At 36.8% G+C, this 27,185-nt stretch overlaps 1 protein-coding gene across 4 annotated transcripts in view; it reads right to left on the minus strand.

Annotated features, from left to right (window-relative positions):
• LOC115216609 (alpha-N-acetylglucosaminidase) overlaps window positions 1–27,185 on the minus strand; it is a 77,393-nt gene that overhangs the window by 31,174 nt on the left and 19,034 nt on the right. For all 4 annotated transcript variants that reach the window (XM_029786084.2, XM_029786087.2, XM_029786085.2 and 1 more), the window contains exons 6-15: window positions 26,676–26,746; window positions 24,199–24,360; window positions 22,356–22,421; window positions 21,118–21,181; window positions 18,229–18,299; window positions 14,215–14,289; window positions 12,275–12,356; window positions 8,440–8,589; window positions 5,845–5,993; window positions 956–1,028 (exon numbers count right to left, since the gene is read on the minus strand). In XM_029786084.2, coding sequence (XP_029641944.1) covers window positions 956–1,028; window positions 5,845–5,993; window positions 8,440–8,589; window positions 12,275–12,356; window positions 14,215–14,289; window positions 18,229–18,299; window positions 21,118–21,181; window positions 22,356–22,421; window positions 24,199–24,360; window positions 26,676–26,746 — 963 coding nt within the window. The remainder of the gene's footprint in view (window positions 1–955; window positions 1,029–5,844; window positions 5,994–8,439; window positions 8,590–12,274; window positions 12,357–14,214; window positions 14,290–18,228; window positions 18,300–21,117; window positions 21,182–22,355; window positions 22,422–24,198; window positions 24,361–26,675; window positions 26,747–27,185) is intronic.

Genomic DNA, 27,185 nt, shown 5'->3' on the forward strand with positions numbered 1-27,185 from the left:
TGAAGTAGTCTAAGTGTAAAAACTTGTGTTTGATTCTGTTATCAGTTCATCACTAATTAGAGAAATACCATTGTTAGACATGACTTCCCAAACATGTGGCTTCAGGTTCAGTCCCACAGAATAGCACTGAATACCCTATTCACTAAGCCCTCTAATCTCCGGATCTTATCAAATATTTTTGATAATTAATAGGAACATACAGCGTCTTTTGTATGTTTCAATTAATTTTGAAATTAATTGAGACTCTGGAGAAATTAATAAAATAATTCACTTTTACTTTTACTTCTTTATACCAATTTGTTTTGTGAATTTAAATTACCAAAGAATTCTTAATTTGGATATAAACACTATAATATGAAAGATTTGTATACCAAAATTCCAAGAGTTAAATGTTATTTATCTAATTCTCTTCTTTTCATGTGCCATGCCTATAACCATCAGTGGTCATGGACCTCCATACCAAAGTCTGGAGATCTCTGATTTTTAGGGGAAATATAAAGCAGTGGTGTCCTCTTACCCACTGCTGGTTTATTTGTAGTTTGCTCTGCTAGTCTCTTGCTCTTCCAAGCTGACCCTTGAGACAGCATTTTTAAACCTTAGGCAGAAGAAATGATAGGCCTGTGTGACACATGTCTAGGAGCCACCACTCTTCCAAGTCCTTTATGCCTTAGCCATAAGACGATTGCTTATTTTGACCCATAACTGGGGCCCTAGACAGGTACTACTGCTCTGGGTCAGAGGGGACCTTAGTAGTGATTAAGGAGTAACTCCATACTCCTCTAAAACTGCTTAACTCCTGAGTGAGAACCTCACCACCAGATACAGTTCAATGTCTTTCTCAGTAAATCATTAATTAATTAACTGATTTCCACATAAGTCTGATATTTTATCTATTTTGCTTTATTTTGTTTTGCAATCAAACAACTTTTGTAGAAAAGATAGAAAATCAACTTACTCGCAACAATTGCCAGCCAGAGTCGATCAACTGATTTGTGGTACCATAACGTCTTGACACATAACCTGAAATCCTGCAATAAAAATAATACTATCATTGTTGTTGTTACAGTATCAGAAATATTGCTTTGCAGCATTTGTTCCAGCTCTTTACATTTCAGGGTTCAAATCCTGCCACGGTCAACTTTCTTTTCATTCTTTCAGGGTTGATAAAACAAAGTACCAATTAAGTACTGGGTTCACCCTCTCCTTCAATTAGTGCCAAAATTAGAAAGCATTATTATTTGTAGAGTGGTTAATTAACAGAATCATTTGAGTGTTACAAAATTTTCTCTGGTTCTTAACATTGAGAGTTCAAATCCCATCAAGATCAACTTTTTCTGCAAAGGTTGAAGTAATCAACTAATCCTCCCACTAATATCGTGAGCATGTACGCTTTACAAGATCTCAAGAGTCAAACATTTCAGAGATTATGTTACTTATTTCATGGCGCTTAATAAATTTGCAATAATTTTATAGTTTTCCAAAATAACGTATAATTTCCTTAGGTATTGCTTTATCATCATCATCATCATTATCATCATTATTATCCATTATCATTATTGTTGGTGTTAGGGCTTCATCATTTATTGAAGCCTAAATAAATTCCACCTTGGGCACTCCTGAGTCACTAGCTCTACATCAAAACTGCCTTTCCTTCCTGTGATAACTAATATGCACCAGAATCTAGACTTTTTGAGTGACACAAGCCCTTACCACTTAAAACAAATTCATTGTGGAGGCAGTTTGAAGGTAAGAGAAAAGTCCTATGGTGATGAGTTATGGCAACAAGAACAAGCAAAAGGGTGTTACTGGAAGTTTCTAACCAGAGTCTCATACACAAGCAGCAGAGAGGCTATGCCATTGTAGAATACAAAGGCACCTGTAAGACTTGTGTCTTCCTTTCTGTGGCAAGCAGTCCTATTTAGGTATAACACTGTTTCTTTGATCTTGGAGGAGCATGAGAAAAGGAACCCTGAAAAAAGTGTTCTCTTCAATAAGCTTGGCATTAACTGCAGATTACAAGCCAGCCAGTTTATTGCAGTTGTGTTAAAGATAAGAAAAATAAAAGAAACGTGAATCTTTGGTTGTCGGAATGTAAGAACTTTACAAGATAGCAAAGACAGTCTAGAACAAAAGCAACACTAACTGTAAAAGTAATTGGCTCATACAATATTGATATTGCTGCTCTAAGTGAAACCAGGCTTGACGATTCTGGTGACTCAGAAGAAGATGAAAGTGATTATACATTTTTTTGAAGCAGAAAGCTGGCAAGTGAGACAAAAATCCGTGGAGCTGGATTTGCCATTGAATCACTGATTCCTCCAATCCCCAGCATCCCCTTCAAGTCCTCAGTCTTCCTTTTATCAAACAGCTTCACACCACACATTTTTCTCACCATTGCTCTCTTGGTCCTTCTCAAAATTGCCATCTCTCTCTCCCTCAGACACCATGTCTCACTCCCATATAGCATTGCAGCTCCCACGCAACTCCTATAGACTCAGTCTTTTAAAATAAGTGTATACAAATGTGGTCAAAAGTAAAAGAAAAACACGGAACAGTTTGGTTTAACAATTACATTCAGCAGGCAGGTAAATATAAAAACACCTGGAAGCATCCTCAATTTGGTATCTGGGACATGCTTGACTATGTCATCAGTGCAAAGATTGTAGTAATGTCAGACTAACCAGAGCTCACAAAACTCCCAAGTGTTGCTCAGATCTCAGAATAGTTCATCATCATCATCATCATCATTTAACGTCCGCTTTCCATGCTAGCATGGGTTGGACGGTTCAACTGGGGTCTGGGGAGCCCGAAGGCTGCACCAGGCCAGTCAGATCTGGCAGTGTTTCTACAGCTGGATGCCCTTCCTAACGCCAACCACTCCGAGAGTGTAGTGGGTGATTTTATGTGCCACCGACACAGGTGCCAGACGAGGCTGGCGAACAGCCACGCTCGGATGGTGTTTTTATGTGCCACCGACACAGGTGCCAGACGAGGCTGGCGAACGGCCACGCTCGGATGGTGTTTTTATGTGCCACCGACACAGGTGCCAGACAAGGCTAGCAGACGACCACGCTCGGATGGTGTTTTTTATGTGCCACCGACACAGGAGCCAGATGAGGCTGGCGATCGGCCACGATCGGATGGTGATTGTTACGTGCCCACAGCATGGAGGCCAGTCGGTGCGGTACTGGCTACGGCCACGTTCGGATGGTTTTCTTGTGTGCCACCGGCACTGGTACCACAAAGATACAAATTCCATTGATGTTCATCTATTTTGATTTTGTTTGATTTTTTGATTTTTTGATTTTCACTTGCCTCAACAGGTCTTCACAAGTGTCACAAGAAGGAAGGTATGCACAGGTGGACTGACTACGTCCCAGGTAGGGGCCACGGGTTATGGCCTGACTAGTCTTGCCGGGTCTTCTCACGCACAGCATACTTCCATAGGTCTCGGTCTCTAGTCATTTCCTTGGTGAGACCTAAAGTTCGAAGGTCGTGCTTCACCACTTCGTCCCAGGTTTTCCTGGGTCTACCTCTTCTACAGGTTCCCTCAACTGCTAGGGTGTAGCACAGTAAGGTATTTGTTAAACCATATACAAAGAGACCACTGAGATCTAAATTAATTTTGATCATGCTCCAACATACCTTTAAGGATTACTATGAAGGTGTAAAATTTCAATTTCACACCTACTAAACCTAAATGCCTCAGATCAAAAAAACAAGACCAAGGAAGAGATTCTACATGATTTTCTATTCACTGATGATTACACTTTGATTTCTCGTACATTTGAAGGAATTCAGTAAATATTTGACAGGTTTGCTGCAGCAGTCATGCATTTGTGCTGGGTATCCGCATTAAGAAGATTGAAGTTTTATTCCAACCAAAACCGGGGACAGAACATACTCAATATTCAAATATGATGATTGACAATCAGCCACACAAATGGGTCAGGTCTTTGAAATATCTTGGTAGTACAGTAAATTTTAAGAGTACGCTTGATGAAATTAATATTAGAATATCTAAGGCTACAAGTGCTTTTGGAAAACTTCCCCATTATTTCTGGGATGAACATGATGTCAGTTTGGAAACTAAAATAAGTATATACAAATCTGGTATTTTGAGCACACTTTTGTATAGACTCCCTACTACAGATATATAAAGAAACTTCACATATGTTATCTGTGCAATATTTGCAACATAAAATGGCAAGATAGATATCAAATGCCAAAATTTTAGAAAAATGCGATATCTCCAGTATCAAAAGCATGCTGTTGAGAATTCAGTGCAGATAGGCTGGGCAAGTTATTTAAATGCAAGATGATCACATTCTGAAAATATCTTTGTATGGCCAACAGCTAAAGGGACTCCGTGGTAAAGGGAGACCCATGCTAAGATATAAGGATAAGTTGAAACAATCACTAAAAACCTTTCAGCTTAATTTAATATCCTGGGAAAGTTATTGTCTAGATCAATGTGAGTGACATAAAATGAGTCAAGATGCAGCTAAACAATTTGAGTTAAAGAACCAGGACAGTAAAAGAATTATATCCTGAACTCAACAGACATTTTTGTCCTATTCTAGGCAAACTCATCATTGTCCCCATTGCAACTTCATAGCAAAATCTATACCTGGACTCAAATTACATCCATGCACCTTTTTTTTTTCTTTTTTTCTCTCCTTCACACACTCATATGCCAAAATCAAAGGGTGTTATCATTATTATTATTAACATTATTAAGATGATGAACTGGCAGAATTGTTAGCACACCAGACAAAATGCTTAGTGGAATTTTATCCATCATTGCATTCTGAGTTCAAATTCTGTAGTCTATCGCTAGTGATAAGTTTACTACTAAGTTTTAAGCAATTTAATAGTCCTACACAAAGAATATTTCTTAAATATAGCAAATTATTTGCTCGAAGAGGTTGAAAGTTTTATGAGTCAACAACCTAGAATGAAGTAAGTAAAGATATGCAGTAATTTATATCATGGAAGATCTTGAAAGGACTAACACTAAACTACACAGTACCAAAATCTCTGCCTCTCTTTTCAAGTTTATTGTTTGGATTATATATTACAATAGCCTTGTCTCAAAGAATTATAGTTCTTCAATATCTCTGGCAAAACATAAAGGACCAACTTAAAATAGTAGATGCCAACAAATTTAGATAATATTTAAAAAAATTTTCTGTGTAAGATCTGAGATGAATGTACATCACAGAGACATAAAAGAATTAAACTGCATCATTCACCAAATAACAAACAGGATGGGAAAGGCTCAAGGAGTTATTGTCTCTATTGTCTCTTTGTTTTAGGGATAGATTGTATTATATTTCTGTACGTTTATACAATGTTGCATGGTAGCAAGACATAGATACTGAATGAAGAGGAAGTGTGAATGATGGAAAGAAATGAAGCAAGCATGCTCCACTGTGTGTGTAATGTGAGCATGCATGAACAACAAAGTAGAAATGAGCTAAGAGGAAAACATGGTATAAGAGAAATTAAATGCAGCATGCAAAAGAGACAACTATGCATAGAAAAGTGAATGCAAAAAAGAGGAGGAGGCTGCCAATGGGATGACAATCATCATCATCATCGTCGTCGTTTAACGTCCGCTTTCCATGCTAGCATGGGTTGGACGGTTTGACTGTGGGCTGGCGAACCAGATGGCTGCACCAAGCTCCAGTCTTGATCTGGCAGAGTTTCTACAGCTGGATGCCCTTACAATGATGATAAATAAAGTTATTGCATGCAACAATGATGGTAGTGTTCAAGAATTTCTACTGCTAACTGACTGGAACCAGCAAATTAGAAGAGTTCACAAAAAAAGAAACTTACCATTTACTGATGTTCCGAACCGAGGAATCCATTGACATAGATTCATCTAACAAGAACTCGTACATTACATAATTCTGGAATATCCCTTCAGGGCTGAGTCCTGTTCCAATCATTGAACTGTTTGCAGGAGAACGTGCATTTGCTGGACCCTACATGGCACACACAATTTCAAAACATTACCAAGAATGTAGAATGCGAAACAAAAGAAATACAGTAATAAATGCATTATTTTACAAATATACATGTATATATGTCACAAACACACACACATACATGTGTGTAGACGTGTATGTGCATGAAGTTGCCATTTGTACTTCTTTGCAGTGTAGTGTCTAACCGAGAAATGATGATGCCTTGTTTACATTCCAGGTGAGCATTACATCTTGTAGATAAGCCGTTTCAAAGGTTTTAAGGGTTGGTTTCAGAAGGGTACTTCTACATCCAACCTATTTGAATCAGTTAATCATATCAGCACAGTTGTCTCCCCAATGTACATTGGCTGATGCTGTAACTACTCAGTCACACAAACTCCCACACACAGAGTTCATCTATGCTTTTCCTTTCATGAAGATTTGCATTACACATACAACAGAATATCCACAAACTAACTTATAAATTTAAAAAACAGTACAGCACCCATAACTTTCAGAAACATTTCTTTTATGCTCAGAATTGTCAAAGCATGAAATAAACTACCCACAACAGTTGATAGCTGCCAGACACTGTATCTTCTTGAAATTCGTCAACACTACTGACATGCTTATGCACCCTTTTCATTTTATGGCTCTGTTTACTGCTCACTTTTCTGCCTTTTGTGTTTCATTTTGTGTACTATACATGTAATTCTAGTTTACAGTGTGGTCTTTCTTTACTTCACTTATGCCACTTTGTGACTCCTGTTTTACTCTTTTCTGGCAAGTGGCAGTACACTTGAGTACTCTGTATAATAAACTCATTATCATAATTGCTGGACAAAATGCTTAGTGGCATTTCATCTGTCTTCAGATTCTCAGTTCAAATTCCACTGAGATTTATTAACAGGGTCAATAAAATAAGTACCAGTTGAAAACTAGGATCGATGTCATCAACTTATCCTCTCATCAGAAATTGCTAGCCTAGTCCTAAAATTTGAAATCATTATCATTATTTTTACTTCTTTCTTCAAATTTTCTTCCGTTTCTCGCCGAGTGTTTTCCGTACACCTAGGGCAGAGATGCTCATTGTATGCATTCCCAGATTACACACACAAATTCACAGGTAAATTTATGTATTTAAAAAATTAATAAATAAATAAATTCATGAATGGATGTGGTTTTCACAATAATAATGCTCTTCTCAGTACATGAGCTGTTCCAGTTAACATGATTTTTTGCACTTATTATTATTATTATTATTATTATTATTCAGTAATCTTATTTTTATCACATGCCTTGGGTATCTACTGTGGTTTGTTGTGGTGCTCTTATTTTTACAGTATTGAAAGTGTTTTATGTGTGCAATACCTTGGAGTGCTATTTTCTGTATGCTTGTAAGTCCTGGTGTTTTTGTTAGGTATTTGTCTGAATGTTTTTTTTATCATACCTAATGCACATTCTATGATAGGAATTATTTCTGTTTTTAGGCTCCACATTTGAGTTATCTCTATTTCCAGATCTTTGTATTTTTAAAGTTTCTCCATTTCTTTTAGAGAAACATTCTTATCTATTAGTATTGATACATTGATTAAAAAGCATTTTTTTTCTTGATGATCTCTGACAACTATATCCGGCCTACTGGCCTTAATTTCTCTGTGTATATTAGCATATCCCAGAGTATGGTTGCTTTCTCATTTTCTGCAACCTTTTCTGGTGTGTGCCTATGCCATCTTTTTCTGTTGTTATTCCATAGTATTGGCATAGCTTCCAGTGTATATAGGTCCCAACTCTGACATGTCTGTGAATATATTCCTTCTTAGCAAGGACTGGGCAGCCACAGACAATATGATTTATTGTATCTTCTCAGTTATTTGTATTTCTTTTCATCACGTGTTTTTGGTGATCTCTGGTGGGAAGGCTCTGGTCTTGTGCTGCAAATAAAAATCCTTCAGCCTCTGCTTTGAGTCCTGAGCTTCTCAGCCATTGTTAGGATTTTGCTTTGGCTATTTCTTTTCTGATTAGCTTCCTTCTCCTCCTCCTTCTTCTTCTTCTTCTTCTTTTTCTCATTATTATTATCATTATTATTATTATTATTATTATTATTATTATTATTATATTATTATTATTATTAAGGCAGTGAGCTGGTAGAATCATTAACATGTCAAACAAAAAGCTTAGTGGTATTTCATCAAACTTTTTGTTCTGAGTTCAAATTCTGAGGTCGACTTTGGTTTCATCCTTTGAGGTCAATGAAATAAGTACATGTGTACAGGAGCTGATGTAACTGACTTACTCCTTCCTGAAAAAAATCAGGCCTTGTGCCTATAATAGAAAGGATTATTCATTATCATCATCATTTTACATCCATTTTTGTAGCACTTTTGCATTCAACACACAAGCTTCACTACATGTAGTATTTTACTCCAAGCAAAAACTATAAATGAAAATATTTTCAACTTACCACATTGACACTTTCCAAGTCACCATATAAATCCATCGTGCCACCAAAATTATGGAGCATGCACCAGATAAACGGTTGGCCATAAAAGAAATCAAGCCGTTTCCACATTGGACTAACTTCAGCAAACAAGTCTAAGACAATCATACGACCCTATAAAAAATTTGAAAATAATTTGGTCAGATCAGGTGTTGGGGTGGTATGTTCTGTTATAGTGCATTGCTGCATTTTCTGATGTATATTCCCAGATACCCCTGGGCAACCCATTGAGCAGAGTCTCAGTCAGTCCCTGTCACCGAGAACTACCTCCCCATTTGTCGTGACCATGTGGCATGTGGTCAACAAACAGAGCCATCAACCCAGCTGGAGCCTCAGTGAAGAGAACACAGTAAGTAGAGCAAAATGGCATTCTCAACCACAACAGAGACAGACGATGTGGAGTCCTCCAAGAAGCCAACAAAGAATTGGATCTTTGTCTTAACACAAAAGCCTCTTAGGCCAAATGGTTCTGCTTCCTCACTCAGTGAAAGGAGGGTGCTCCTTAAGACACCCAGAGACTCAGCAAGAATAAATGCCATCACCAGCAAAATCTTGGCCTCTAATCCTAGTTTCACCAATGAGTGCACCACAACTCGATCAAGCCACCATTTGTCCAAATATCCAATCCATGCAAGTATTGAAATGAATGGGAGCCAAGACACTACCCTGACAGACCCAAGATGTAACTGAGAAAAAGTCAGATGTTGAGCCCTCAATCCAAACTGCACTGACTGTTCCAGTATACAAGGCCATCATCACCCCAATCAGTTGAGGTGGTATACCTCACAACTCCAGAATCTTCCAAAGTACATTACTGTCCACCAAGTCAAACGCTTTGCAGAGGTCGACGTAGGTTGCAAACAACTCCTGCCAAAAGCTCTGCTTGCATTCATTGAGTACACAAAGGCGAGGTTCATATGATGGTGAATCAGCTGCATTGCAAAAAGAAAGCTGGTATTCATGGCATCCATGGGGAGATGATCAAGAAAGCTGGCCTTCTGCAGTCTTGCTCTTGTGTTAGATCATCTGCTCAATCTGGAGCAGTGGCATTATACTTCCTGATTGGAAGAGTGGTATAATTATTCCACTCTAGAAAGGTAAAAGTGACCACCATGACTGCAACAATTATAGGACTATTACATTCCTCTCAGTACCCAGTAAGATCATCATTCCTCACCATTGTTTAATGTCCGCTTTCCATGCTAGAAAGGATTGGATGATTTGATTGCGGACTGGCGAATCAGGTGGCTGCACCAGGCTCCAATCTGATCTGGCAGAGTTTCTACATCTGGATGCCCTTCCTAATGCCAACCACTCTGAGAGTGTAGTGGGTGCTTTTATGTGCCACTAGCATGAGGGCCAGTCAGGCAGTACTGGCAACAGCCATGTTCAGGTGGTGTTTTTTTTTACATACCACCTGCACAGGAGCCAGTCCAGTGGCACTGACAACGACCTCACTCGAATGTTTTTCATGTGCCACCGGCACAACTGCCAGTAAGGCGACGCTGGTAATGATCACGTTTGAATGGTGCTTTTTACATGCCACCGACACAGAAGCCAGTCAGCTGCTCTGGCAGTGATCATGCTCAGATGGTGCTCCTAGTGCTCCACTGACACGGGTGCCAGTCATCTCCCTAATTTGGGGAATATATAGGAAGTATTCTTTACAAAAATTTAATTGCTGATCATATGTTCCCATTATTTTGGATTTCAAAACCTAAAGAATTTTAAAAATATGACTAAACATTCTTAATAAATACATCTTAATATCATATGTCATGTAGTCAAAAACATAATACATTTTGTTAATGTTTATCAAATTATCATGCATTTTTTGTATGTTACAGATTATTAGCCAAGACCTGAAGAGTGTCTAAAATAAAACAAAATCATGAGGCTAGTTATTCATATTGTATTCACATCAACATGGTCTGTATTGACAACAATTATTCATAGGTGGTAGACTCAATCCACTGCCTAACTTAACACCAACACTAGGACCTTTGCTGCTTTTAGCAGAGCCCAGTCCATTCAAAGTATTCGAAGTAAGTATTCAGTTCAAGGATATAGCCATTAGCAATATCCTTCTATTGACTAACCAATAAAACAAATAGAAGTTGTAAAAATTTCCATGGAGAGTGAAGAGACCTCTGCTGGCCACAAAAGGTTTCTCTCTGAGTGAAAGGAAGATTGTATGATGCATGTATACAGACAGCAATTCTACATGGTAATGAGACATAGGCTCTGAATGCTGAGGACATATGAAAGTTAGAAAGGAATGAGGCTAGTATCCTTCACTTGATGTGTAATGTAAGTGTACATGTTCGAGTGCTAGCATTTTAAGAGAGAAGTTAGGCTTAAGAGGAATTAGTTGCTGTGTGCAAGAGAGAAAACTGCACTGGTTTGGTCATGTGATGTGGATGGATGCTGACAGCTCCATAAAAAGTACCGACCTCTCAAAGTAGATGAGGCACATGGAACTGGGAGACCCAGAAAGACATGGGATGAAGTACTGAAGAACGACCTCAGGACGCTGAACCTTTCAGGTGAGATGACAAACGACCAAGATACCTGGCACTTTGCTGTATTCAAGAAGACCTGTACTCTACAGTAGAACTGTTAAGACTGGTCCTATTAATGGCGTAAAGGACTGGTGACAGTGCCATGCAAAAGTGCCCTTACAGTGTTACATAAAAGTGCCCATGCTGTGCCACATAAAAGTGCCTGTGCAGTTCCACATAAAAGCACCCATATGGCATCACATAAAAGTGCCCATGCAGTGCTACATAAAAGCACCCAGCACACTCTGTAATGTGGTTAGCATTAGGAAGGGCATCCAGCTGTAGAAACCATGCCCAACCATACTGAAGCCTGGTGCAACTCCCCAGCTCTGGTCAAACTGTCCAACCATGCCAGCATGGACAACAGACATTGAGTGATGATGATGATGATGATGAAACAGAGGGTAATATATTCAAACAAAAGGCATAATATATGTACACAGAGAGTAATATATGTATGTGTGTGTGTGTGTGTGTGTGTGTATGTATGTATGTATGTATGTATGTATGTATGTATGTATGTATGTATGTATGTGTGTTTATAAACAGAGGGTAATATAAACAGAGAGAGGGTAATATATATATATATATATATATATATATATATATATATATAATATATATATAGAGAGAGAGAGAGAGAGGCAGACATACACAGACAGAGGATAATATAGATAGACAGTGGATAATACATATACAGAGTGTAATATATATAGAAAGAGGATGATATATATATAGAGAGAGAGAGGGTTAATATATACTATCTGAAAATTAAGTATTAATTCTGTAATTCTGTAATGCAAAAACTTAGTAATATTATTTCATCATTTTCTATGTCTCTATGCTGGCTATACATTTATTATTTATTTTTTCTTTTATAGAAGAAAGAGAATAAATGGTAAAAAGCCAATGGGGTAAATGACAGAAGAATCACAAACTTAACCAATTTATGACACAGGATATGAGTAAGAAAATACTATTCAATTTCAAGTTCAATATAATGTGAAATATTGCACCTTGCTCCTTTGTATCTCTCCAACCACAACCATTCTTTTGAAGATTAAAACTTGGGAAAATGAAGTACCAAAACTCAGGATTATTGAGATTTATTTGAAGAATTATCCCCTGTGTCTTAATATAACTGCCGTTACATCAATGCAAATATCAAATGTTTGTCATGTAGAATTTAACAGTGAAAGTTATTATACCCTAGCAAAGGAAAATATAAGTCTACAAACCTGTGGAACTGATGTTAAAAGAGCTTTAGCTTGTGGAGGTTTCCAGAAACTTGCATCTTGAAAAAGCCATCCTTGCATTAACCTGAAAGAAAAATTTGAGGATAGCCAAGCTGTATGAGAGGTAGAGAGAGAAAGAAAGAGGGAGAGAAAGGCAACAATTTTAACATGTTTGAATGATGGTAGGTTAAAACGAGAGTAACTGATGTGACATGTCTATTATCAAATGGTCAATGAAACCTTTTTAGGTGCTGAATACCATTTCTCCTTCCCATGTTCCCTCCAACATCCCTTTCCCAATTGGCACTGTCAATGTAAGCTCATTGAAAGGTAGGTCTAGCGAGATTGTGGAAATGCTTGAACAGAGGTATGCTGATGTATGTTGCATTCAAGAGGTAAAGAGGAGAGGAGCTTCAGCTCTTCCTCACAGGCAAGACACATAGGTATAAAATCTTCTGGAAAGGTAACAGCGGTGGAGTAGGTGGAGGGGCAAGAAAAAATGACAGAGACACAGTGAAGTGAAAAGAGGAGGGTAAGTGAGCATGAAGAGAAGGCAAGGAAATGTGAGAGAGGAAGCACAAAAGAACGAAGAGTGGAATGAACAAAGTAAGTGTGAAAGGGCTAATAGAAAGAAGGAAAGAATAATAGAAAGAATAGAGTCGTACAAGATTTAGATAAATATATACTTACATATAAGAGACCAAAGTGTACATATGCCACTATATGTTTTTGCCTCTATCTCTCTCTCTTCTCTCCCCATGTGACTGGTGTTTGCCAAGCCTACCCTTTCTTTCTTGATTCGGCTGCTGTCCGTCCAATATCTATATTCGTCCCTGTGCCTGTGAAATCTTGTATCCCTGCCATAAGGCTTTACTTTCACACATGCCAGCTTAATTTAATTCGTCCTTATGTCCTGTTATTTGTATTTGTGTAACATTCTCTGTTTTATTCCCTCCTCGTTTCCGTATACATTCACTGCTTTCTTCCAAAGAATCTAATGCTCTTAACTTAGTTTTTCCTTGGAGCTGGCCAGACTGGAGCAATCTCAAGTATAACCAGCCAAAATTGCAAAGATAATCTAGAACTCGACTGAGGAAAGAAAACTCCTAATGACCCGTCCTTGCTTTCTTTGTATCATTTATCTGGATGCTTTATATTCTTGTCCCATTTTGTAGTTTTTATATATAAAACATATAGTGTCGTACACACAATTTGGTCTCCTATATATAGAACTCGACTGAGGAAAGAAAACTCCTAATGACCCGTCCTTGCTTTCTTTGTATCATTTATCTGGATGCTTTATATTCTTGTCCCATTTTGTAGTTTTTATATATAAAACATATAGTGTCGTACACACAATTTGGTCTCCTATATATATATACATTTTGCAAAATAGTGGTTTTGTCTCAAATAATATTTTATAATATTTTACTATAAAATTGGATTTAATCCTAAATCTGATTTTTTTTCCCTGTAAATTTGGATATATTCCCTAATATTTATTATTATATATATATATATATATAGAACACAATCTCTAATTGTAGAGAAGGGAACATGTGGAAGAGGTAAACCCTGCAAGATGTGGGACAAAGTGGTGAGAAAGGATTCACAAACATTGTAGCTCACAGGGAGGATGACAGGGGATCTACCCTCTCCAAATGAGCATCCCTAATCCTGAAGGCTCAAAAGTGCTGCTGACATGCAAAAAGCACCTCTGCCAGTGCTGCATAAAAGCACTCAGTACATTCTGTAAAAGTGGTTGGCATTAGGAAGGACATTGAGCCATAGAAACCATACCAAAATAGATTTGGTGCCTAAACAATCTGTCAGCTCCTGTCAAACCATCCAGCCCATCCCAGCATGGAAAACAGACAATAAATGATTATATATATATATATATATATATATATATATATATTATATATATATAAAACTCTTACCAAATAGCTTTAGGATCAGCAGCAATCAGGGAATTATAAATAGCAGCACCAGACTTTTTCAAGTAAGATGGATCACTAGAAATACAAGAATCATGAATTATTTAAAACATATTTAGAATTTAAACATCATCGTTGACAGTGTAAAGATTGTGAAGACTGTTATCACTTTTAGTGACACATTTAATGTTTAGAAGAGTATGATAAAACAATTACCTACAATGTTGAATTTAGAATACCCTTAAGGTCAATCGATGGATTAATATTGAATTTTACTGTTTAATGCTGGATTCAGAATATTTATTTTCAGCTTAGTACATGACAGTAATTGACTTTTGTTGTAGGTATTGTATGTCTGAATGGTTCATAAGTTTGCTTTTCAATCGTAAGGTCCCAGTTTGATCCAACAGCATGGTAGGCATCTTGGGCAAGTGCCATCAACTGTACCCACAGATCATTCAAAACTTAGTGGGTGAATTTTGGTAGATGGAGACTGTACAGAAGTTTGTTAGAGGAACAGTACCTATAATTCAAAGAGACAACTTTGTCCTTTATGCACTCTCTCTCTCTCTCTCTCTCACACACACACACACACATACACTCTACCATACTGATGTGTCTGTGAAATATTCAACCACTTACATCTTAACCCTTTAGTGTTCAGATTATTCAGTCAAACATAATGCTTACTGATTCCCATTGATTTGAATTAATCATGCATTATCTCATATCTTCAAGATCTTGATGGTGTAATTACTTAATGTAGAATAACATTGTAGGGTAGGTGTGAGAGCCTGGATCTGGTCAGTTTGAACATAAAACAGATTAGCTATTTTGGCCGGATATGGCCGGTTTAAATACTAAAGGGTTAATCCAAAAGAAGATAATTTAGTTGACTGAACAACTGAATCTTCATCACTGAATGATGAAGAATTATCCATGATTTTATTGTAGGATAACATCATTCGAAATAAAAGACAATGAGGGAGCTACTATACACTCAATCAAGTAAATAACAGCCAAATCTCCTCAAATCACACTCTACTGTTTTGAAATAGAAAAGACACACTGCAAAATGTAGTTGTAAACCTATTGATGTGGGTACTTCAGTATGGCCACCGGCATTGTGCCGGAGCTAGCAAAAAAAATAAAAGAATAATTATGCTTGTAACTTCTATGATAAAAGGTCTGTTTAAACAGGTCTGATTTAGGACTGAATAACAACAACTGAAAATTATTCTGAAATTGTGGTTATAGATATTATTCTGATTTTATATCTGATATATAAAATTCTGTGGTTACATATTTTGTACAAATTGAACCCTTTCTTACCATATCCAGACTGGAAATTTGTATCATAGAACTCTGGGCAGTCTCAGGCAGGTTGGTATCAAAAGAGTGAACTACTACAACTATAGTCATGTTATTGGAATGTGCTTCTAATATAGCAGAAGATATATATTTAAAATCATAAGTTAACAAATCCTTTTTCATATTCACATTCCTGTCTGACAAACAGGAATGTGAAACTGGGTACCAGTTTTTTTAGATATTTTTGTGATGTTTTTGCAGCTTTAATGATAATGAAAAATGTGTGTGTGTATATATATATATATATAAATATATATAGTTATCAGTAACAATAAAGGGTGAAATTAATTAATTTGGAATAATTATTAATTACACCAAGTAGATTTCGGCATGTAAAAGCCGAATTCGAGGAAAATTTAAGTAATACTAAGCAATTAAGGGTTTAGCAATGAATTGCCTCACCACACACCGAATTTAGAAATAGCAGTCAAAGAGTTATAGCTATTCTTACTACTAAAAGGGAGATCTCAGTAAAAACACAGCACTGAAAGGCAAACACAGACGTGTTTGCCTTTCAAGTGCTGTGTTTTTACTGAGATCTCCCTTTTAGTAGTAAGAATAGCTATAACTCTTTGACTATATAAATATATATAAATATATATATATATAATATATATATATATATATATATATATATATATATACATATATATTATATATATATATATATATATATACATATACATATATACATATACATATACATATACATATATACATATATATATACATATAATATATACACTATATACATATATACATATACATAACATATATATATCATCATCATCATTTAACGTCCGCTTTCCATGCTAGCATGGGTTGGACGGTTCAACGGGGTCTGGGGAGCCCGAAGGCTGCACCAGGCCAGTCAGATCTGGCAGTGTTTCTACAGCTGGATGCCCTTCCTAACGCCAACCACTCCGAGAGTGTAGTGGGTGATTTTATGTGCCACCGACACAGGTGCCAGACGAGGCTGGCGAACGGCCACGCTCGGATGGTGTTTTTATGTGCCACTGACACAGGTGCCAGATGAGGCTGGTGAACGGCCACGATCGGATGGTGTTTGTTACGTGCCCACAGCACGGAGGCCAGTCGATGCGGTACTGGCTACGGCCACGTTCGGATGGTTTTCTTGTATGCCACCGGCACTGGTACCACAAAGATACAAATTCCATTGATGTTCATCTATTTTGATTTGTTTTGATTTGATTTGATTTGATTTTGATTTTCACTTGCCTCAACAGGTCTTCACAAGATGTTCATTTATTTTGATTTGTTTTGATTTGATTTGATTTTGATTTTCACTTGCCTCAACAGGTCTTCACAAGTGTCACAAGAAGGAAGGTATGCACAGGTGGACTGACTACGTCCCAGGTAGGGGCCACGGGTTATGGCCTGACTAGTCTTGCCGGGTCGTCGGATGGTGTTTTTATGTGCCACCGACACAGGTGCCAGATGAGGCTGGCAAACGGCCACGATCGGATGGTGTTTGTTACGTGCCCACAGCACGGAGGCCAGTCGATGCGGTACTGGCTACGGCCACGTTTGGATGGTTTTCTTGTGTGCCACCGGCACTGGTACCACAAGACACAAATCCATTGATGTTCATCTATTTTGATTTGTTTTGATTGATTTCACTTGCCTCAACAGGTCTTCACAAGTGTCACAAGAAGGAAGGTATGCACAGGTGGACTGACTACGTCCCATGTAGGGACCACGGGTTATGGCCTGACTAGTCTTGCCGGGTCTTCGGATGGTGTTTTTATGTGCCACCGACACAGGTGCCAGATGAGGCTGGTACCACATAGATACAAATTCCATTGATGTTCATCTATTTTGATTTGTTTTGATATATATATATCACCACAATGATAGAAAATTGTGCATACAGTCAAAACAATGGGAGAAACCTTTGATAAATCTTTTACCTAAAGACTTTGCACTTTTTATTGAGGAGAAAATATAATAATTCTTAAATGTGTGTGTGTGCAAGCACACATGTATATATATATATATATATACACACTAGCTTAAAACTGCAATCCATGTGGACTTTTAAGCTAGCTCCTGTGGAGGTCTAATTGGGCCTTAGCAGCATTTCATCCACCTTTCTCTGCATTCAGATTCCACCAAATTCTACTTTGCCTTTCACCCTTTCGGAGTTGATGACATAAGTACCAGTTAAACACTGAGACTGATGTAATCAATTATCCCCACCCACCAAATTTCAAGCTATAGAAAAACAGTTACATGTGACATTATATTATATATATATATATATATATATTATATATATATATAATAATAATAATATTGTTATTCTACCAATTATATACGTTTTTATTATTTTTTTGCAATTTACTTAATCATCAGTATTTCATTGTTATTTTAATTTTAATATTTCTATATGTAATTTTCTAGATGGTGTAATTTAATTGTTCATTTTGAATTGATAAAGGTGTTTTTTTCTAATTATATATATATATATATTATATTATGTGAAATTTGATTTAGTATTTCTAAATTGAATTTTTTCCCTGTTAGTTAGGATTTATATTCCCTCAAATAATAATTATTATTATATATATATATATATATAAGCAATACATTTACAAAAACTGAATCACAAAAAATAGGTCAAACCTTGACTTTGGTCTCATTTCATTAAATGTTCCAGCAGCATAAACGTGATTGGTTCCAAACTCCGAAATGGTCTTGAAAAAAGTATAATATATATTATCATTGGGAGGTAGGTAAATCAGTAGATAGATTGACAGATGGATGGATAAACTTGGAGGGATGGATGGGTGGATGGACAGGTAGACAAATAGATAAATGGACAAACAGGCATACACACAGGCAGGCAAATCAGAAATTTAATTAACAAACAACTGTGAACTGAACCTTGTTGGATAAATTATTATTGTTAAACTATATTCTGAGGATTTCAGTTTAAAATCCCATCCATTTATTATCGTGGAGGCGCAATGGCCCAATGGTTAGGGCAGCGGACTCGCGGTCATAGGATCGCGGTTTCGATTCCCAGACCGGGCGTTGTGAGTGTTTATTGAGCGAAAACACCTAAAAGCTCCACGAGGCTCCGGCAGGGGATGGTGGTGATTCCTGCTGTACTCTTTCACCACAACTTTCTCTCACTCTTACTTCCTGTTTCTGTTGTACCTGTATTTCAAGGGACCGGCCTTGTCACTCTCTGTGTCACGCTGAATATCTCCGAGAACTACTTTAGGGGTGCACGTGTCTGTGGAGTGCTCAGCCACTTACACGTTAATTTCACGGACAGGCTGTTCCATTGATTCGGATCAACCGGAACCCTCATCGTCGTAACCGACAGAGTGCTTCCTCCATTTATTATCACACCACTGACCAGGTAACAAGATACTTTTACTGTTTGGAGATACAGTATATGTGTTTCCATGTGCCCAGTGGTTCAAAGTAGGTTTTAGTTTTTAATGTAGTGTGCTTCTGCCATCTGAAGAACTACTGTGTCTTTGTCAAAATGCTCTGAGATCCTGGAATGAAGTCATAATTTGGCAGATTCTCTCTTACTTCACAAGTACAACTAAGTTTATAAACAGCACTAGTTTCCAAAAATATTGAGTGAATGCTGCCAGGATTCTCAAATCTGATTGGGTACCATTAAAAGTATGCTTTTGTGTGCTACTGTTTTTGTGGGGCTGGTATAGTTTAAGGTATAACCTTGTCTTGGTGATTCTAATAAGAAGCCCTGACCTCTTAATACAGTTTCCAAAATGATTTTCAATCATTTCCTAATAGTATGTTTCTCAAGTTTTACTTTCTATCTTCATATTTCTTCCCCTCCTTTTTTCTTTCTTCAACACATTTATTCTTTCTTTCTGTCTCTTTTCCCTTATTTACCACAGTGGCCAAGTTATAAAAAGAGGACAGGAGGACGTTGTGGCACATATGTGCTGGAAGGTCCTATTTTTTGATGAGGAAGTGGCAACCACTGCCATAGATCATTATAATATCAATACTTACAAAAAAAACCACAACAGTTAAAGACCTAACATCCTTTGAAGAAGACCCTTAAAATTTCATACATATAAACTTCCACCATTGAAACACGGACCATACTTTCAAACCCACCACTGTAAACATAAAGTGCATTTATATGTAAACAAAATAAGAACCTCTGCCTAAAGTCACTCTTCCTAAAAAATTCCTCTTCAGAAAAACTGTATCCACCTATCCACCACAGGACAAAATAACATAAATCTTGGAAGACAACACTTGAAGTCTATGACTTATTTCCCTTCCTTATACCTCATCCATTTTACTAAATTTTACTCCTCTTACACTCTAACTTTTGCTCCTATTTTTCTTATACTTTCTTCAATAAGAAAAATATACTTTACCTATTGGTAACTGACTCTTGTATGTATCAGCTCTCCTAACCATTTAGACCCTCTGAAGAAGCCTAGAGGCACACTAAACATCCAAATTCTATCTATCCATAAGGAATTGATCATTTAATCTTTTACTCTTTTATGTATTACTAGTACATATTTGTGTAACACACAGTCTTTGCCTGTGTATGTATTCTTACAATAATTCCTTATGTTTTAGAATAAATAGACATAATAGAATGTCCACCAGCTGATGTATGTCATTTTTGTATCCCTTTCATTTTCTTTTTTGCCATATACATATATATTTGTTTTCATGTTCCTATTTGTAAAATTAATAAATAATGTGAAAATGTAATATCCGTAAGCTGATGATCGGAATCAATTTGTTCCTCCATTTTCTTATTTGTATTATGAATTTACGGTAAAATATTTTTTACCTACACCCATTCAATACAATAAATGAATTAATTGCATTGCAATTATAAGCATTTATGTATTTAGTATTTGGGTGCTTTACCAGCAGTATATTGGATAACTGATATCCCATAGTGGGTTACTTTCATAACTCCTATCTTAATGTGTATTATATATATATTATATATATATTATATATATATATATATTATATATATATATAAATGTATATATATATATATATGGTGGATGTGTACATATGCGTATAAGTGAATGTATAGGTGTGTATGGATAAGTTGGGTATGTATACAGGCGTGTGTGTGTGTGTTCGTTCCCATAATTTTTCCCTACTTTTACATTTCTTTGCCTTTTCTCATAGATAACCAGTAGACATTTTGAATTTTCAGCCTCACAAATACAGGAACTGCAATAATAGCTGCACTTATACCAAGCATAAGCAGTGATTTCCAAGCTAGAAACTTAAACTGCAATTTTGTTCATTGAATACTGTTTAACAACTACATCAACTGCTATTCTACAAATTGAGTGTTTTTTACTTGTTAAAATGAATCTATACCATAAAAGATCATATATATATATATATATATCTATTGATCGATCGATTTATCAACAAACAGACAGACAGACAGACACAGGGAAAGATTAACTATTACTTCTATAAAATCAGACAAATGTATAACATTTTAATTTGCAAAATTAACTTTACCTCTTCAATTAACATCTTCCCAATTGTATTAAACATGGGGTCTTGGAAGTCTATGATGTAGATACTGGAAAATAAACAGAAAAATGCATAAGTAAGTGTAAAACCATATCATCATCATCATCATCATTTAACATCTGTTCTCCATCCTGGCATGGGCTAGATGGCTTCACTGGAGCTGGTAAGCTGCACCAAGGTTCTAGTCATGTTTTGGCATGGTTTCTACAGCTGGATACCCTTCCTAATGCCAACCACTTTACAGAATGTATTGGGTGCCTTTTATGCGTCACCGGCACAAGTGGCTTTTATGGCTCAGTAGCACAGTGCCTTTTATGTATCACCAACACAAGTGCCCTTTTATATGTCACTGGCATAGATGCCTTTTATGTGTCATTGGCACTGGCCACGATTTCACTTAGCTTGACAGGTCTTCTCAAGCTCAACTCTAACCAACCACTGATCTATCCCTAGATAAGGGAGCAGGGGACCCTGTCAAAGGCTTTCTCCATATCAACAAAAGCCAAGTACAGAGGTTTATTTTTGGCTAAATTATTCTCCTGTAGTTGGTTTACCTACAAAACATGAGATAGCTTCTGTTCCAGGATGTCACTCTAATCTTCTACTACATAAAAGTTGTTAAAGAGAGATTTTTTTAAGAAGGGACAGACATGCCTACTTTCACTTTTCCCCTTAGGAAATAATAAAATCTTGTTGAATTATAATAATTGCCCCAGCATGGCCGCGGCCTTCGGGCTAAAACATTTTAAGGATAAGAAATAAAAATATAAGAAATATTATAGGTGCAGGAGTGGCTGTGTGGTAAGTAGCTTGCTTACCAACCACATGGTTCCAGGTTCATTCTCACTGCGTGGCACCTTGCCTCAGGCCGACCAAAGCCTTGTGGGTGGATTTGGTAGATGGAAACTGAAAGAAACCCCTCGTATATATGTATATTTATATATATATATATATGTATGTATGTGTGTGTGTATGTTTGTGTGTCTGTGTTTGTCACCCCAACATCGCTTGACAACCGATGCTGGTGTGTTTATGTCCCTGTAACTTAGTGGTTCGGCAAAAGAGACCGATAGAATAAGTACTAGGCTTACAAAAAATAAATCCTGGGGTCGATTTGCTCAACTAAAGGTGGTGCTCCAGCATGGCCGCAGTCAAATGATTGAAACAAGTAAAAGAGTAAAAAAGTAAGAAAAAAAAAAGTAAATCCCATTTCATCTTCTTACCCAGTATAAGGTTGTTTAAATTTACTCCAGTTTGGTGATTTTGTTACTGTTGTATTAGGATAGAGTCTAGAAATAAAACAAAAAGAATTACAATTGAAGTTACCAAAATATAACATATACATATACAGACACACTCATGCAACAATACACACATACACACACTCACATGTCAAGTTACACATGAGCACTACTGGTAAGATGTAACCCAGTACAACCAGTTGCATAGTCAGATCCTCAGTAACCAAAGCAGCAACTGCACCAACCCTGTTGCATGAGGAGGGGGATTTTTTAACCAACTGCAGGATGAAAACTAAAACCTGTTAAAAGGCAGATGAACTCAGTAGAGTCAATAGCCATCTGATATGTATGTACAAATGCCTGTATGTATTGGGTTGTCCCATAAATAATGCAGTTTTTTCAATTGCATGAACTAAAAGTCAGAAGAGGACAGGATAAACTACCTGCATCAACTTGCTATAAAAGCAGGAAGTAATTTTACCTTGTACTTATTCTTAGTGCAAGTTTTGAAGAGTGTAGTTTGATTTTAAGTTATGTTTTTCAAAGCTATAATGGAAATGACAAAGGAGCATATTCAGCATATTTTGCTTTACGAGTTCAATAAAGGCAACATCACAACAGTAAGTGCAAGGAATATTAATGCAGTATATGGGGATCAGACAATAAGTGTAAGCTAGTGTCAACGGTAGTTCCAGAAATTCCAAGCTGGAAACTATAGCCTAGAAGATGAGCCTTATCCCAGAAGATCTGTAGAGCTTGACGAGGATGTCCTGCAAACCCTGAAGCTAGCAGAGACGTTTGGATTTGGTCATTCAACCATTCATTGACACCTGCATGCCATCAGAAAAGTCAGCAAATTGGATCAGTGGGTCTCTCACAAACTTTCCAAGTCTAGTCACGCACAGAGAGTGAATGGGGGTTCTTTTTTTGCTGTCACATCTCATGAATTAACTTTTTTTGGACTGAATAGTGACTGGTGACAAGAAATGGGTTCTCTATAGAAAAGTCAAGCACCAAAGACAGTGGGTAGGGAAAGGAGAAACATTGGCACCCCAGGCTAAAGAAGGTCTTTGGTGGGATATGAGAGTCCACTGTGATCTTTTAAACCCAAACCAAATGATAACAAAGGAGATCTACTGTGAGCAGCTTGAGCAACTTAATTCAGCACTAGAAGAAAAAAACGACCATCTTTGGTTTCAAGACAAAAGGCACTCTTCCATCAGGATAATGCTCAGCCACATACAGCAAGGGTGACATTCAGTTTAAATATGAAATGATGCCTCACCCACCATATTCACCAGATATTGCCCCATCTGACTATCATTTATTCTGCAGTTTTCAAAACCATTTAGACAAAAAAAATATGAATTCTGTAGTCAAGGTCAGAACAATACTAGAGGAGTATTTTTCATCATGAACAAGTGAATTTTGGAAGAGGGGCCTTGCAAGTCTACCAGATTGATTGTAGAAAATGAAGGAGAGTATATCAGGCTGAGTAAAAAATAAGCAACATTTTGAAGCAGGAAATTCATCACAATATATTTCAACAATGCAGAAATTTTATTCATCAAATTAAGTGCCATTACAATGAACACCATTACAATGAGGTACAACTTTAATACAGTTCTATATTTAAGAGATGAGGAATTATGTACATTATTTACATTCTCATATTAGCTTGAAAGTACTTCTGTTTTATATCCATGGAAATTAGTGTTAATTGATATAGCAAACATATTAATGGTAATATTAGCCAAGAAGATCATTTAACTTCTGAAGATGAAACTTAATTTAATAAATGAAAATGATGAAAATATGGACTTACTTAGTGATGCTGGCTGGCATATGACCTCCAAACCCTGCCAAAATAGGGACCATACCTAACTTTCTCATACGATCAAGAATGCGGTGTTGCAGAGCCAGTTGGTCATTGATCCAGGTTTGTGGCAGTGGACCACCCCAACCTTGGATATTCCCCATACGAGACCTTAAAGTCAAAAGAAAAATTTTTAAATATTAAGTATTAAATTTAATTTGAAAGAAAGCAAAACAGATGTATGTCTCAGAAATGATTTACTATTTCAATAATGGTGAGTTTATATTTGCAGTAATACATATATCATCACCCTCATCATTTAATGTTCATATTGTACGCTGAATTGGGTTGGACAGTTTGATAGGATCCAATGGACCCAAGGATGGCATCATGCTCCAGTTTTTGTTTTGGCATATTTTTACAGATGGATGAACTTTTGAATGCCCGCTTTACAGCAATACTGGGTAACTTTTTCATGCTACCAGCACTAGTGAGGTTACCACACAGCTTTTGCAAGACAACAACCTGATAGGAGGTAGCTTTATGCAAGGAGACGGGAAGTCAAAGCATGAAAAAAGGAGCCAAAACAAAAGCAGAACAGAGAAGAGTTACAAATAGTGGTAGGTTAGATTAAAAATTACAAATTAGCAGTGTACTTGGTATACTGCATTATAGATGATTTAAAAAGGAAGAGGCAGAATCCATATGATATTTATTCCTAGTTAAGTTAATTATGTGAGATTTTTGCAAGGAAATTTTAAGAATATTTTATTAAGTAAGAGAGAACAGTGAATTGATAATTTATTATGTTTGTTAGTTAAGTTGGATTTACAAGTGAATTTCCATGCCTCCACCAAACACAAATTAAAGTTACCAGAGCACTCTCTATTCCTTACAGATCATCTATAATGTAGTATACCAAGTACACTTCTAATTTGTAATTTTTAATCTAACCTACCACTATTGTACCTAACTTTATTCAATTTAATTTTATTCAATTAAATTCACTGAAACTGCAGTAAACCTAATACTTATCAAAGGAATTAGAGGGGTGAATAATTACCTGATAAATTTTACATACATTTATTTTACACCCAATAACCTTCTCCATTCTCTCTTCTAATTTCTTTAAATCATCACCCTTCCGCAGATTGGCCAGCAAAAATGTGTTACATGGCAATAATTTTCCAGTGCTTTAATCTCACAAACCAGCAGCCTCCTATACTCAATCACATCCTGGATTGTGAATTTGGTAAATAAATCAAAGAGGATAATTTGTTATGTCTGCTATCTATAATCCAATTTCCTTGAGTATTCTTGTAGCAGAAACTGAGAATCTACCATAATAACTTCAAGCATTAAAGAGAATGGTTAAGAAGTAACTGCTCAAGGGGCCATGTGGTATACAAAGTAGTTTGCAGCAAATGTGGGACATCCTACATAGGAAGTACTACCAGGAAATTGCACATGGACACTTCAATAAAGAAACACCTAAGAAAGTACAAAACCTAGAATTTTAAAGTTTCCTATTTCTTTATTGCCCACAAGGGAATAAACAGAGAGGGGACAAACAAGGACAGACAAAGGGATTAAGTCGATTACATCAACCCCAGTGCATAACTGGTACTTAATTTTATTGACCCCGAAAGGATGAAAGGTAAAGTCGACCTCAGAATGTAACAGCAGACGAAATACCTATTTCTTTACTACCCATAGGGGGCTAAACACAGAGAGGACAAACAAGGACAGACAAACAGATTAAGTCGATTACATCGACCCCAGTGCCTAACTGGTACTTAATTTATCGACTCCGAAAGGATGAAAGGTAAAGTCGACCTCAGCAGTATTCGAACTCAGAATGTAACAGCAGACGAAATACCGCTAAGTATTTCGCCTGGCATGCTAACATTTCTGCCAGCTTGTCATCTTACTTTAAAGAATTTTAAAGTTTTCATCAGAGCAAGTCAATGCAACAATGGCAGTCTCAGAATCATGAAGGTCTTCTTTATAAATAAACTGTGACAAACCATTAACAACAGAAAGGAACTACAGGAAGCAGACTAGTTTCCATAGGAATACCAGTCTGTTCATGTCACCTTCCTCCCTTCTTCCTCACACATCTGAGCAATGACTTTTTCTAACGACTGCTTTTTCTAAATGTCCTGAAGAAGGGCTCCTTACCACGAAATATAGAAATACAAAGTATAACTGCAACTTTGTTGTTTTCTTTTTCTCTTGTAGTTTACATTGTACCTGCTTGCATTGTTCCAGCCTTGCACAACAAATCTCTTTACAATGATAATAATTACAATTATAATTATAATTAACAATAATCCTATATGAACAGATTAAGGAACCAATGTACATCTTATATTTGATATTCTCCATGTTACTGGGCAGTAATTTTTAGCATGGATGGTTTGGCTATTTTGTGGATGTGAAGGATAATGGCAATTTGGGGATCAAAACTAACTCCAAGAACTCACCAGGCAAGGAAAGCTGGGCCTCCAAAGAAACCATCAATATCAGCTTGCGAAAATCCCAACTTTATCAACACCTGGAAAACATAGATAAATAAGGATTTACTATTAGTGTGTCAGTGTGTCACAAACAGAGATGAGTATTTAACTTAAGTAGAACACAAATATTTAGGAAAAAGAACAGTCAATTTCAGTATTATATGACTGGTGAGACAGAGGTGGAAAGAGTGAGACAGAGATAGATAGACAGACATACACACATACACAGACACACATACAGAAACAGACAGACACAGAAATAGACAGACAGACAGAGACACACACACACACAGATCATTAGAGATTACTCTTTTACTCTTTTACTTGTTCCAGTCATTTGACTGCGGTCATGCTGGAGCACCGCCTTTAATCGAGCAACTCGACCCCGGGACTTATTCTTTTGTAAGCCCAGTACTTATTCTATCGGTCTCTTTTGCCGAACCGCTAAGTAACGGGGACATAAACACACCAGCATCG

This window comes from Octopus sinensis, linkage group LG10 (genome assembly GCF_006345805.1).
Source record: "Octopus sinensis linkage group LG10, ASM634580v1, whole genome shotgun sequence".
Taxonomy (NCBI): Eukaryota; Metazoa; Mollusca; class Cephalopoda; order Octopoda; family Octopodidae; genus Octopus; species Octopus sinensis.